The 15,136-nt window shown below is 41.6% G+C and overlaps 1 protein-coding gene across 2 annotated transcripts in view; it reads right to left on the bottom strand.

Annotated features, from left to right (window-relative positions):
* DPP10 (dipeptidyl peptidase like 10) overlaps positions 1 to 13,343 on the bottom strand; it is a 671,828-nt gene extending 658,485 nt beyond the window's left edge. Inside the window, exon 1 of one of the 2 annotated variants that reach the window (XM_056117572.1) lies at positions 13,178 to 13,343. In XM_056117572.1, the coding sequence (XP_055973547.1) occupies positions 13,178 to 13,252 (75 nt within the window). In that variant the 5' untranslated portion in view covers positions 13,253 to 13,343. Of the gene's footprint in view, positions 1 to 12,974; positions 13,071 to 13,177 lie in introns of those variants that run through there. The other variant, XM_056117573.1, reaches the window with a different exon arrangement.
* Between the last annotated feature and the right edge of the window lie 1,793 nt (positions 13,344 to 15,136).

Below are 15,136 nucleotides of genomic sequence, written 5' to 3'. Positions count from 1 at the left end.
TCTCAAGGCTGACAACTCTCCCCTCTCCATTTCACATAAGTAACCCAGAGATTCCTACTCCTACACTGATGGGGAACTTGAATCTACCACCTGCAACACAGGTTTTCTTTGAAGCTAGGATAATTCCATGTAATCTCTGTGATCAACAAAAATGAGAACTCAGTATAAAAAGTACCTGAAGTTGGTTCAAGGTAACAGAGTCTTATCTTGTTTTCTTTGGTTTTAGTTTTTGGATCACACTGGGCAATGCTCAGAGGCTACTCCTGTCTCTGCACTCAGAAATTACACCTGGCAGTATGGAATGTCATCTGGAATGTCAGGGATGGAACCCAGGTTGGCCATGTGCAAGGCAAGTGCCCTACTTTCTTACTATTGCTCCAGCCCTAAGGTAACAATCTAAAAGTTGATATTCTCAATACCCAGAAATTTCAAAACCCTGTGCCATATTAATGTCCACAACTGCACATCTGTTTTGCTTACTAACACAATAAGCAGTAATAACATAAAAATCAAGGCCACAATTTTTCAGCTTCTACTGAATAAACAGTCTATTTCATTCCAATCCTCATCAAAACAGTAAGGAAAGAACCCCATGCCCAAATGAAACAACATTCAGAGACAGAGACACTGGGAAACTCACTCAAATGTGTAAGAGTTTTAAAGTGAAGTTAAATGAAAAGAAACCAAAAGGCTTTTTTGTTTTGATTTATTTTTTATTTCTGTTGTTGGTTTTGGTTTCGAGTTTGAGGTTACATCAGATTTTCTCAAGCAGTCCCTAATCCATGTGTTGCAGGCAGGAAGATGTGTGGGGGGGGGGATGCATATTGGAAACAGCTATCTGAAAAAAATATGTTCAGGGCTGATGTTCAGGGCTTATTCCTGGCTCTGTGCACAGAGATTGCTCCTGTACTTAGGGAGCCATATGCATTATCAGGAATTGAAACAGTGTTGATTATATGCAAGTCAAAGACTTAAATCTATACACTATCTTTCCAGCCTCCAGAAACATTACAAGAAAAAGAGTTCAATGTGACTCAAAAAATTCTTATTTACTGATTTAATATGGGCTGGAGCAATAGCACAGTGGTAGGGCATTTGCCTTGCATGCAGGCAGCCCAGCCGAGCTGGGTTCGATTCCTCCATCCCTCACGGAGATCCTGGCAAGCTACCGAGAGTATCTCACCCTCACGGCAAAGCCTGGCAAGCTTCCCATGATGTATTCAACATGCCAAACCCAGTAACAACAAGTCTCAAAATGGAACATTACTGAGCCCACTCGAGCAAATCGATGAACAACGGGAAGACAGCGACAGTGATGTAATATATAAAAGTGATCAGGTTTGTCATTAGTACTTTCTACTTTTACAACACTGTCAACTACTGAAAACAGCTTTATCTCCCCAAATTCCAGTGAGTCAAAAACTCACTGTATTAAATCCCCCTGCCCCCCAGGTTCTAAAATTCATTTCTAAGATTTCCTTACAGTCTAACTGCATCTCCCCGGCATCCCTTCTTTCTTAAGGAAGGATTCATACAATCACTAGTTAGTTCTTACTGAAATGCAATTTAAACACTAGGAGTAGAATTCAATAGGTGTTAATGCATGCTGAGTAGAAAAGAATAGATTTTAACATATTATTGTCTGCAGGTATGGTGGGAGGAGCTGTAATTTCCCTGGAACTCTGGATGAGAAGCTTTACTTTCCAAAATGGATTTGTGTCCTTTCAGGTCACTTATTGCCACTATGAATTGGAGAATATGAATACATGAATCTGCAAAATCTTTAGCTAGGTGCCAAAAATCTAAGGATCGTTTGCTTAGGAAGAGAAAAAATGTGGATTATGTTTGTCTATACATTTAAAGCTTCCAAGAACATTTTTTAAAGGTTACTCTGATGCCAAATGTTAAGGAAAGATAACGATCCAACCATGGATCATCAAAGTAGCTACAGAGGCAACTGAATCTGTCAGTGTAGAAAAAAAAATCCTCATAAGAGCAGAGACCCCAAATTAAGTACTATTTTCATTCCAACTATGTGACCCTAAACAAATGATCTCATCTCAACCTTGCCCATCTCCTGATTATAAAATAAAAGCCATTAAGTAAAAAAATCAAAGAAGTTTTCAAAATACTGATCGCTCACATCTACATGATCTTCTGAAGGAATGATTTGGAAAAGCAAGACCACTGTGAACACCACTGTAGTCTAGATTCAGTAGGAAAACAATATTAGACAGACTATAACTCACAAATATAGAGAAGTAATAGAAACTGACTTTGTGTATGGGGTGATACGGATGCAAAGGTAGACAAAACAACACCATCCTGTAACACAAGAGATATAAATATGCAGAGACACATTTAATGAGTATTAGATGCAGATACAGAAGAAATCATTAATGATGTCATTGATGTTGCATAAGCCTGTTTTAGAACATTTAATAATCTCCACAGATGTAAAAGCTTTTTCCATTTCAAATTCAGTTCAATGCATACATCACGACCACTGCCGATAAGATCACCAACCGTTGGAATATCCATAATTTCGAGGTCAGAGAAATGAAATACACTTGATGAAGATCCTCACTTTAGGTTTAAAATATAGGTAAAGGTAAAGGCCCTCCCGTTGATCATCGATTTGCTCGAGCGGGCCCAGTAACGTCTCCATTGGAGACTTGGTTGTTACTGGGTTTGGCATATCAAATATGTCACGGGAAGCTTTAAAATATATTATACTTATTTCTAGAAGCACATATTTTTCACAGTATTCAAGAAAGAAACAAACAGTAAAACTGGACTATGTTGCCCTAAAATTTTTAAAAGCTAATTGAATAGATAAAAATCTATTGAAAGCAAGTAGAGTAGATAGATTTTAAAAATCTGTTGATAAATTCACAGGCATAGGAAATGTACTAATTGTATACTATTCCCCGCCCCCCAAAAAATCGAGCTTTAACATCTAAGATTATTTTTTCTCAAGATATTTCTTTTATCTCTATACAAAAGGTGTCCTAAGTTTTAATTGTTAACTCTGTGCCTAAAAATACAGCCATTATTGAAGTTTATGAACTAGTGAAAGACTGCTTTCTAAGACAATGCTTTATAGTGCCAGTTTTGTAAGGTCCCTAGGGACCCTGAGGGAGATTCCAGAGTTAAAACTCTTCTAATTAGTAACTCTCCCTTTCCTGCCCCCTCCCTAGTAGAGTCTTAGCTGTGAAGCCCTTCCTTATTGGGATGTAAATTCTGAAACCATTTGTTGACTCTTCCCTGCTGGGATGTAAATTTGGAAACCATTTGTTGGCCGGTCCTGGTCTGTTACCTCTGTTAGGAACTTTTTCCCTTATCCAGTATTCCCTTTTTTTCCACTGAATCAAAGGGAGCCAGGTGATAACCAAATGTCCAAGTTACCAGATGCCCACTAGCCACAATGCCTATGTATGTAAATGCTGATCTTTGAATCTATAGGTGAAGGAGTGATGTACTTTCAAATGGATTGGTTAAGAAAGTATATGTTGTTACAAATCTATTGGCTATGAAATGCACAGGCTTTACTGTAACTGCCAGTGAAGGCCTATATAAGATCCCCTTTGAAGAAGTTTGGGGTCTTGCCTCACCTATCTGACCTGCGTGTCTGTGTAGGCTGCTTGACCCTGGCTAGCCAGTCTTACAATAAACCTTGCTTGCTGTTTGCAGTCTCTGGAGTCTTTTTGTCCTTAAAGGGAGACCACGATCCACGATCCGCATCCTAACAGTTTCAAAACATGTGAAATTAAAAATTGGCCGTGTTTTACATTAATTAATTCACATTAAAGCATTTTTTAGAGTTGAGATTTGATTATTGAAGGCAAGAGAATCAGAATTTCATTTAACATAATTCCAGATTCTATAAGTAAACCTGTGTAACAATTTACAAGACAGACCTACTTCTACCCTGTACGTGCTTTATAAATGCAACTTCAAGTATTCTCACTGGTCCATTATTTGAAAATAAACAACAGGAGAGACTGCCATTCAAGTTCTCAATTACATAATTCAGATTTGTCACATTTACGTTTTCAGAGCAGAGACATTCAGATGGAATAAGAAATTGAATCTTCATTTAGATTTCAAAAGGGGGTTGGGTGAAGATAATAAAAATAGATTTCTTTCCTCACTTTTCTTCATTTTCTATCTTGTAATCCAATAGATACATTTTTGTATTGACCCAAGAAAATCAATAAGAATGACAAATTACAATAATATTAAAGCTAGACAATGTACAGCTAAACTAAAGTACATAGAGTTTGGCTTGGCTTTCACTAATATAAAGCTAGTTTTGAATAGGTCTTGAAATATCTCTTCCTAAATATCAATGCAACATATCTTCAGCTGGCATAATCAGAAAATGAGGTTGATCATTTCTTAAAACCAAAGTTCTGGAAAGAGAATATTAAACCAGGAACACTTCAAAGAAACTCCAAGTTTTTTGAGGAAGTGAATGGTTTGTTTTTTAAAGATATTAAAAATAAGCAGTTGTTACTGATTTTCACTCATGCCCTACAATAATTTAACAGTAAAATACCTAATATCTTGGTATGTTTAGGTTATCACTACACTTGTTCATATATAAAGCATTTGCACGAATTTAAACACAACATTACCATTGCAAGACCATACAAGCTCATCTCTGTAAACTGGAAGCATAATAGTACTAAAAATTAAAATATTAGTTTTTACCTTAAACCAGGTTATTTACAAATCAATTCACACTGAAAACCTTAAACCCTAGTATCCTCTTTCTTTCAAAATGAAAAAAAGTTTATAGAGGATTTGAATCATTTGTCCTGCAATCACACATTTTATTTATTTATTTATTTATTTTTAGTGAAACACCATGAGGTACAGTTGTAGATTTACAATTTTTTGTGCTTGGGTTTTGATTATACAATGATCAAATACCCATCCCTCCACCAGTGCCCATTTTCCACCACCATGGATAATATCCCTCCCACCCCCATCCCTCCCATCTCACCCTGCCTCTGTGGCAAGGCAATCCCTTGTGTTCTCTCTCTCCTTTTGGGTGTTGTGGTCTGCAAAAGAGGCTTTGAGTGGCAAACATGTTCATTCCATAGTCTACTTTCAACATGCATCTCCTCTCCTGGGAGGATCCTCCAAACACCCTTTATTTGGTGCTCCCTTCTCTATCTGAACTGCCCTTTCCCCTAGAATACCCTGCTGGTCTCTAAGTTATGGAGTAATCCTCCTGTTGCTGATCTCAGCTATTCTTGGGTATTAATCTCATATTTTGTTACTTTATATCCCCTAGACGAATGCAATCTTTCTATGTCTATCCCTCTCTTTCTGACTCATTTTGCTTAGCATGATACTTTCCATGTTGTACCACTTGTATGTAAATTTCATGACTTCATCTTTTCTAAGAGCTACATAGTACTCCATTGTGTAGATGTACCAAAGTTTCTTTAACCAGTCATCTGTTCTTGGGCATTCAGGTTTCTTCCAGTTTCTGGCTATTAATAGAGTATGCATATTAATAGTTTTGATTAATAGAGTATGCATATTTTGTAAAAGATATTTTTAGAAATGTTAATGTTTTAATGATGTTCTGACCTACTGTGTTACAAACTTAAAAGTAAAATTAAAATTATTTCATGTAGAAGATTCACAGGAAATGCTATTACCATCAATTAATGAGAAAAACAGTTCAAAATAAAATACGAATTTTATCAGATATAAATAAAAAGAAGTTATCTGTACTTGGGCTGCCAGTGGATGATATATTTACAATTATATATGGATGTTCAGAAACTCTGGAGATTCAGTACAGCTTAAGAAATAAGAATTTAATACTAAAGATCTTTAACTATCATATTCTTTCCTTGAAACTACTTTTACCATTCTGGAAATGGAAGCATTTCTTTACATAATGCATACTAAATAGGAAGAATGGCTACCAGATAGGAAGAAATTGATAAATGTACAATTTAAAACCTTTTAAGAACCCAGTATAGCTAGATATCTAGTTAGATAAAATAAGGAGAGATCTGGCTATTGATAAAAGGCTTGTGAATAGGCTGTGACAAACCTGACAAGAATGGGGTTCTGGAAATAATACTAAACTATTCAACTGCTTAGATAAAGTAGCAAACACAGGTAGAAACACTTCAAACTTTAGAGGAAGGCATATTTTTATGAGGGAATGTTAAAGAAAGTTTACAATCCTTCCATTTTTACTTGCCATTTTTGTATCTTTTACATATCCTTGGACAAGAAGAACTTCAAAAGTCTCTACTTGATGTATGTCTTAATATATGCTTCCATTATAATGTTTTCATAATACATGAACTTGATTAGAGCACACATAAAGTTTTAATAGATGGAACATCAAGAAATAATGTGCATATTTAAATATTGCATAGAAATTGCTGTAGAAAATTTATAAAAGAATGTCATTTGACTTATATCCAACATTTTGTTATTCATTCACCAATGACTACATATACTGTACCGGGATCCTAGAATCTACATTGTTTTCCACAATCTCCTGTAACATTGACTGAAATATCACCTTCTGAGATATTTTTATAAATTATTCCTCATCTCATTTCAAATCAGTATTTTTCACGCTAGTTTCCTTATGAAAATAATTACAATTAATAGACAACATATACTAGAATTAATCTTGTGTTAGTATTAGCCATTTGTTACCTTTCCCTCTGAGAGATAGATCAGAAAGAAGCAAATTTAAACCGTACTAAGCCATCCCATCAAAAGAAAGAAGTTTTAATTGTATAGAACCAGGGACAACATACAATATTTTGAAATCTACAGGTCTGCTAAGACTTTAATACAAACACCTTAATATATCTGCATGTACATGGAAACTCATATATAAGCAAATATATAACAATATAACTGTAGCACTGTAGCACTGTCCTCCGTGGTTCATCGATTTGCTCGAGCGGGCCCAGTAACGTCTCTATTGGAGACTTTGTTGTTACTGTGTTGGGCATACTGAATACGCCACAGGTAGCTTGCCAGGCCCTGCCGTGTGGGCGAGATACTCTCGGTAGCTTGCCGGGCTCTCCGAGAGGGACAGAGGAATCGAACCTGGCTCAGCCAGGCCGGCTGTGCGCAAGGCAAACACCCTACCAGAGTGCTGTCGCTCCAGCCATAACAATATAACAATCTCTGAAAATTTATAATAATGCATCTTCTGTGGCTCACTGATCCTCTAAAATTCTCCAATCCAACAGACTCCATCCTTGACTATGAACTGAAAGCAATTGGCACGGAACAGGCATTGCTCAAAAGGGCATATATTATTTCATCTAATTCTTACAACAAGCATATAATTTATGTAAAATTGTACCTCTACCCAGATGCAAATCACAATCGTAACTGTTGAAACTTGGAAATAAACTTAAATCTATGGTTTCTAGTGCATCTCCCACAATGATAAATAAATATTTGTGGTTAAATTACAGAAATGTAACCCTGACTTTCTAACATTATGAATGATCAAAGTACACTACAAGTATACTTAGAATAACTCTGAAAATACCAAAGCTTAAAATAGCATACTTACATAAACTATCCAAAAAATCAAAATTTTAAGTACTTATACATCTATTAAGAATGGGGGAGTTTTGGCTTTATTGTTTCCAACAAAATGCTTCATAAGATAGTACATCATGATATATAATAATGAAATGTTATCTAATTTCACTGGTAATATCTAATTACACTAGTAAAATCAGTGTAATATTTTGTCGGGTTTGGGGGATCCCAGTGGCTTTTTCTTTCTTTTCTTTCCTTTCCTTTCCTTTCCTTTCCTTTCCTTTCCTTTCCTTTCCTTTTTTTTTTTCTTGGTCTTTTTATTTAATCGAAGCCAATAGGGGAGTAGCCAACAGCAAGCAGGCACCCTCCGCCTTGTGTCTGTCAGGATTTCTGGTCTCTGCTGGATGCGGTTTTTCAAATTTGAATTTTAATAGTGGGGGAATTGTTTTCCCTAAGTCTTTAGTTACACAAATGATAATTTAAAATAATATGGATGATATGGGGCTGGAGCGATAGCACAGCGGTAGGGCGTTTGCCTTGCACACAGCCAACATGGCCGACCCGAGTTCGATTCCTCCGCCCCTCTCGGAGAGCCCGGCAAGCTACCGAGAGTATCTTGCCCACATGGCAGGGCCTGGCAACCATGACGTATTCGATATGCCAGACACAGTAACAACAAAGTCTCCAATGGAGACGTTACTGGGCCCGCTCGAGCAAATCGATGATCAACGGGAGGGCCTTATTATTATTATTATTATTATCTAATTTCATTTACTTTAATATTTCTTAAATGTGCAATATACTCAATTCCTGGAAAAATGACAGAAAGAAGTTCATAACAAGGGTGTCTCGAGGTATGCTATAAAATCAGCGAAAATGTCCTACATATGTAAGACATAAGTAATATGTATCAATAAATGTACTGAGAAATTAAGAGTAGGAAATATATAGATTCTAAAAAAAGTGTTATATATGTCTGTATTCAATCTGGTACAATAAGCTAAATGTACATTAATTTCCCATTGATGAAATGCAATATGTATTAAGTAGTGAGTACTAATAAGTATTCTATTACATAGTTTTCAACAGTTTCCAAAAGCTACTTTTATATGCAGTGCTGTGTTTTAAATACTTCATATAAAAATTATGAAGTGCTAGTACACTAGAGTAACATGGAAAATAACTTTCTTGTTAAGTTTGTAATTAGTCACATATTTGAAAACTGCAGATTTCTAAAACTGAACTTGTAATAAAAATACTGAATCATAATTTTCTATATGAAAATAATTTATAATAATATTCAAAGTTCAAAAAGTCCTATATATATATTTGGCAAAAAATATTTCAGACAGCACATATTTTAGCACAATTCTGATAACTATTTTCTCAGTCATCACCAAAAGCTGACTAGTATAACAGTTTTTTTACACATTTTTAAAATTCATATAACTGATGCTGTCTTTTTAGTCAGGTGACTGTTTATTAAAAAACAAACAAACAGAAAGCCTTTTCCTTAAGTTCAGAAAGTAGAATGTTTCTGAACTCTTTGGGATGTTGGTTGTTTTGGTTTTATTTATTTATTTTTGGCTTTCTGAAGCTACGAGGGCAGGAAGACCTTTCAGGAATTAGAACTTTACCCACAGGAGTCAGCAGAAGGGTGCCACCTGGTGGAATCACGGACAAATTCTAAACAAGATCTGACTAAAAAATATACTCATTTAACAAACTTTGAGAGTTTCTTCATCGCCAGGGGTATGCTTATGTTCTTATCTAGAACCACGTTCTATCTGGTTCTTTTCATATCAATTAAACCAATAGAAGAAGTTTTAAAGTGAATTTTAAAATTTCAAGATCTATTACGTCGGTAGTTGAAGACACAAGCAGATGTTTCATGTAATTGACGTTCGATATGTTCATGCACACAGGTTGTTTGTAATTATGTTACCGTCTACAAACAGGAATGGATGGAACAGTAATTGTTTACATATTAGGTGATAATCCTTCAGATTTAAATCAGCTCAATTTATCTAAAATATCATAGACTTAGCGTAGTCTCATTGCCATGATTTATGAACAAAAACTTTCCCAAATTGGTATAATTTCCATAATGCTCTGTATTTTCATTTCTAAACTGGTCATAAGGACCAGGGAAACAACCCCAAAACGAAAATCATGAGCTTTGCATGTAAGTGACACCAAATTCCATCCAAGAAACCATTGTCCCCTCCATCACAGCATCACCAGGTGTGACTTTGGTGGCCTATAATACTCCTAGCAGGCATCATCATACCTCAAGGCCAAGCAAAGACTCATAAGTTCATACTTCAATGTTAAGTTCAGCAAGGACCAGTCCCAGGGAACCCCCAAATCACTGAAGATCCTCTTTGATAAAAAATAAATAAAATGTAAATAACAAAAAGATCTCTCTCAAAAATTGTTTGAAGGACCAAATAGAGAAATTCAATGAATGTTAATTTACAAGCCCAAAGAACTGTATTCCGTACATGGCAAGTGTTCAAGGCAGGACTTAAAAATCACTATCTCAATGCGAAAATCCCATCAGTATCTCAATGTAAAATGAAAGACAAGTCGCTTTAAGTGAGAAAGACTAGTTCTACCCATATCAGAGGATGACTTTCAGACATTTTGCAAATATAGCTGCCATGAACATTTGTTTAATCAATGAAGCTTTAAAGGAAAGCCCACTAAGATGAAAAAAAATTAGTTCCGATGATTGGGAATATTAACGAAACTGTCCAGCTCCTTTCATTTATGTCATTGCTCCCTAGGGCAGGGGCAACTCTGGTCAGGATTGTTTGTGCAAAAAGACAGTAACAGATGAGATGAAGCAGAGAGGGCAAATTCACTAAAGGACTATAACAGTAGCCAAATTATATGGCTCACAACTGTTCATGCCCAGAGGGAAAACTATGGTCTTCCACTGTGCAGTAAACAGAAAGAGATGTTTGATGCTTTCAAGATATTTTTTGAGACTTCATAAAAATGTCTGCCATGGAAAGCGTAAGATATTTGTAACATTTAAAGCCTAAATCTCTCAAAAAACAATGTATATCAAGTGATTAGCTGGACCTTGTCCTTGATTTAACCATTAAGTAAGGCTTAATACAAATATATTTCTGTTGAATTTTGTGAATAAGTTTTCAGAGAAATATTCAAGACTCTAAAACAAACAACCTTGTGTATACGAAGGCATTATATCTTAGTACCACATTAGAACTGTGTGCCAATTCCAGATTGAAACTATAATGACCAGTACTGTTAATAAAAACTTGGTAATACCATAACAAATAGTTTAACAATCCATACCAGTTGGGCACACTGTCTGAGCGTCATTTTATAGGCCAAGTTTTGTAATAAAGAATCTAGAGTTACTTTTGGGTAGTGCTTGGAAAGCCCTTAAGAGGATATTACTATATATATTCCACTTGATTCTCCTCCTTTGCTAAACCAAACTCTCTCCTTTGAACTCACACATAATATGCATACCACTGATATTTTAAAGTCACAGAAACACCCAGACAAGTGCTCTTATTTAACCCTCAATTGAAACACAACTTTTGTAAATGGCCACTCCCTGCATACTTGAAGTGACCATATACATGAACATAGGGATGGGAGAGAAACAGATTCAAACTGGAATCCCGCTCTTCATGTGAATTTAAAGAACCAGGTAAGTTCTAACAAGAGTGTTGGCTGTGCACATACAGCAAGTCCATTACTTTCACAGACGTTCCCAGCTCCTGTAAGCACCGCTCTGCTGCTCCCTCCCTACTCCACCATCTCAGAACCATTTGCAGCACCTCCAGTAACCAGCTGGTGTCACAGCTTAGTGAGCAAAGATTTCATGTGGGGACTCTCACCTAACTAATCATTCTTATTGGTAGCATCTTTCCAAGAGCAGTTGAGAAGCTCAACGGCTTGTTAATGAAATTTAAGAGCTGTCAGCCTGAAAGGGGATGTTAAATCCACGTTTCCCTTCTGATTTTTTTTTTCCCATAATCTGTTAACCAGTTGCTATCTATGAGTGTCTTCTGCAGCAGAGGGAGAGGAAGAGGCACGAGGAAGAGGCACATTTATAACGTAATATGCGTTTTTTTTAACAGTTTCATACACGGGGGCGGTTGAAGAAAACACCTGGCTTGTTTTTTTTAAAAAAAAAAAGGCAAAAACTGAAAGGACGCTTAAATTATTGAATAGTCCTTACCACCTGTGTGAAACAGGAAAGGAGAAGGGAGGGAGGGGGAGAGAGAGAGAGAGAGAGAGAGAGAGAGAGAGAGAGAGAGAGAGAGAGAGAGAGCACAAGCCCAGGGAGATCATCACTCAGGAATACCACTAACAGGGCCAGATCGTGTCTCTCCCACTTCTGGAAGCTCTGGGCAGCTTTCTCTTACTTGCTCCAGGGTGATCCGTCAATGGGAAGATTGGAGCAGCCCCTGGCAACTAACAGCTTCCACCCTCAATCCCCCCACTTTACAGATCAACTGGCAGTGTCTGCCAGCACTGAATCCGGAGGCCCGTGGGCTGCACACAGAACTAAGGGTCCATCTCTGTTCAGCCCGCGCCGCGGTCCTCCAGCTCCGGAGTCACCCTCTGACCTCAGTCTAGCCCCTCTGGGCTCAGTCTCTAAAGCCTCTGGATGTGGCAGCCCCTGGGTACCTGGTACCCACCTCCCTGCTCCATGCCAGGGCATCCCGCGCTCCTTCCCAGACAACTTTGGGGGGAAAGCGACACCAAACTCTCAAGTCACCCCAAACCCAGGCACAGGGGTGAGCTGGGCATCCCTCCTCCTGGCATGCTACAGATCCCTTAAGATCCAAGAAGATCTTAAGATTCAAGATTCAAGAAGGGGGTGGTGGGTGCGTCCGGAGAGAACGGAAGGGGGCAGAAATCAGCATCAGTCAGCACCGGGCACCTCGCCGTGCACACACACTAGACATCGGTTCCAGGGACCACCACGGCCAGCATCTCCCCCAGTTGCACGGAAGAGCCACAATCTTCAGCTCCCCCAGCTTCGCTCTCCAACGTCCACCAATCCTCCCCAAGCTTAGTGATCCTCCCCACTCACCCCCCATCCCCATCTGCCCGGGAGGCCCCCGTCCCGCTCCCTCTTCTCCAGAAGAATCACGAGAACAGGAAACTCTGCTGCCCTAAAGGTCATTCGCCGGCGCCAGCGGGGAGGAGGAGGACGTGGGAGACTTTGGCCACGGAGAGGAAGGTTGGCACCTGCCCCTTGCAGGAGCGCACCAAATCATGCGATCATGCACGGATCAGGAACCTTCCAGCCTTTCCATCCCTAGCCCCCCCGCCCCCCGGCCGGCCACCTCTGCCACCTCCGTGCTGCCCTCCGGCCAGGGGCGCGCCCCGGGCCGTCGCGCCCGCCCAGCTCCATCCTTTACCTCTCTGCCCCCTTCCCCGCGGCTCTCCACCTGGCGCATCCTCTGGCCGGGCCCCGGAGCAAACTCAGAGGCGCCAAGTTCCCGCAGAGTCCACGGAGGAGCCGGGGAGAGGCTGGCGGCGGGGCGCGGGGGGTGGGCAGCGGCAGAGGCGCGGGACCCGGGCGGGGCGCGCGCGCGGGGCCGCCGCAGCTGCCAACTCTCACCTGGTCCGGGGGCGGCGCGGGGCCGGCTCGGGCCCCCGGGGTGGGCTGCTGCTCCTGCTGCTTCATGGCTGTCATCGCCGGCCGCCCGCCTGGCCGCTCACTGCCCCGCGGGCACTTCAGACGCGGGGACCGTCCCTCGGCCGCGTCCGCATGGCACAGGCGCCCGCCGCGCGCTCCGGATCCGAGGCGGGGAGAGCGGCCGGGGCTGGGGGGCGGGGAGCGCTGGGGATGGGGGGCGGGGAGAGTGGGGAGGGGGGGGGACGCCGGGCTCTGCCCCCCCCCCCCGGTCCCCCGGCACTCGCAGGAGCCCTCCGGGGGCGATCGCAGACCCTCGCGCTCCCCCGCGCTCCCCGCCCCCCGCGCGTCCGAGGACCCCCGAGCCCGGGCGCACGACCCCGGGGCAAGTTAGCGGCGCGGCGAGGGGCGCTCGGGACGCCCCTGACCGCGCTCGGGCGACGTCTGGCTGCTCCCGAGCCGCCCGGCTCGCTGGGGGCTGCAGTCGGCGCCCCCCGCCCGCCCGCCCGCCCCCGGGGCTCCCCGCGCCGTGCTCAGCGCGCCAGGTGCAGCATCCCCGGAGCCACCGCAACGCGCGCCGGCCCCCCGCACGCGCCGCCCAGGAGGAGGAGGAGGAGGAGGAGGAGGAGGAGGAGAAGGAAGCCGAGCCGCCGGGCCCCCCGCGCCTCCCGCCCCCCGCGGGCTCCTGCAAAAACCCGGAGCAGCCGAGCGAGCCCAAGCGCAGCCCCCCGAGGCCCGGGCGCTGCCGCCCCTGGGCCTGCTCCAGCGCTCCCGGGAAGTCAGGGCTGGAGCATCCTGGGGGACTCAGGGTGCCCCCTCCCCCGCCGGGGAGCCCGTAACGCCCAGCAGGACGGGAGGGGTCGAGCCAATGCCCAAAGCCGATTTGGAGTACCTGGACATTCATTCATTCATCCATTCATTCATTCACTCTCCTCCAGCCTGGACCCCCCCTGCTAGCCAACTGGTTAATGCCAAACGGGGGCGTTGTACAGTGTTGCTTAATAATAATGATTAAGGATGATGAGGATGATGATTGGTCCTCGTATCCTTTTTGATTTTTTCCGGTCACCTAATGAAGCCTTCGAATTTTCAGTCACTTTGCAGGGTTCCTCTTGCTCCACACAGTCCTCTCTTCATTCAAAGCGTGCTTATTGAGCATCTATTAAGTGCTCAATAAGCGCATGGGGCAATGCCATGCTTTGGGGGATGCGGGAAGAGGGGAACTAATGAAAGCCAGAAGACCAAATGATGCTTTGCCTGCAGGGAGCTGATGTTATAGTGTGGGTATTGGGTGGTTAGAACAGGCAAACAAAAGTATTGAGTCAATGGAGCACTCTCAGGAAATGTAGTAGGTGTGGTTATTAGAAAGACAACCAGTTGTGTCTAGATTTTTCTCCGTGGTGGACAAAAAGTATCTAAAGCAGATCATCAAGTAGCCCCACAAACACCGTGGTGTGTGAAGATTGCTCACAAGAGACATTTTGGGAGGGTAATAGGTAACCAGTGGTTACTAGATTAGCGAAGGGAGTAAGACAAGATGCACATCAAGAGGGACAGGTCATAAAAATGGGGATGGGAGTGGCCTTGCGACATTTAGTGGTTTCCTTGTGGGTGTTTTTTTGGGGGGGAGGGGGCGGCGGATATGCACTGACTCCCTCCTAGTCTTAGAGTTAGTTCTTCCAAGAGCTATCCATTCTGGGCGAGGAACCATTGCAGGATAGAAGTGCTCCTGCCTCATTAATTACAAAGATATGAATTACCACACGTGTCCTAGATCTTATAGCAACACTATTGTTTTTACACAATTTTAAAACTCGGAGATGACTAGATTCGACTAGACAATAAAAATATAACAAATTCTTTCAGAAATACCAGATTGCAGTTGGGAAAATGCTTGCTTTTCAAAATAGCTAGTCAAAAGCATACCGTGAACAATCTCTATCT

This window comes from Sorex fumeus, unplaced genomic scaffold (genome assembly GCF_029834395.1).
Source record: "Sorex fumeus unplaced genomic scaffold, SorFum_2.1 ptg000035l, whole genome shotgun sequence".
Lineage (NCBI taxonomy): Eukaryota > Metazoa > Chordata > Mammalia > Eulipotyphla > Soricidae > Sorex > Sorex fumeus.
Note: the sequence above shows the minus strand (reverse complement) of the source record. Positions and strands in the feature narration are given on the sequence as shown.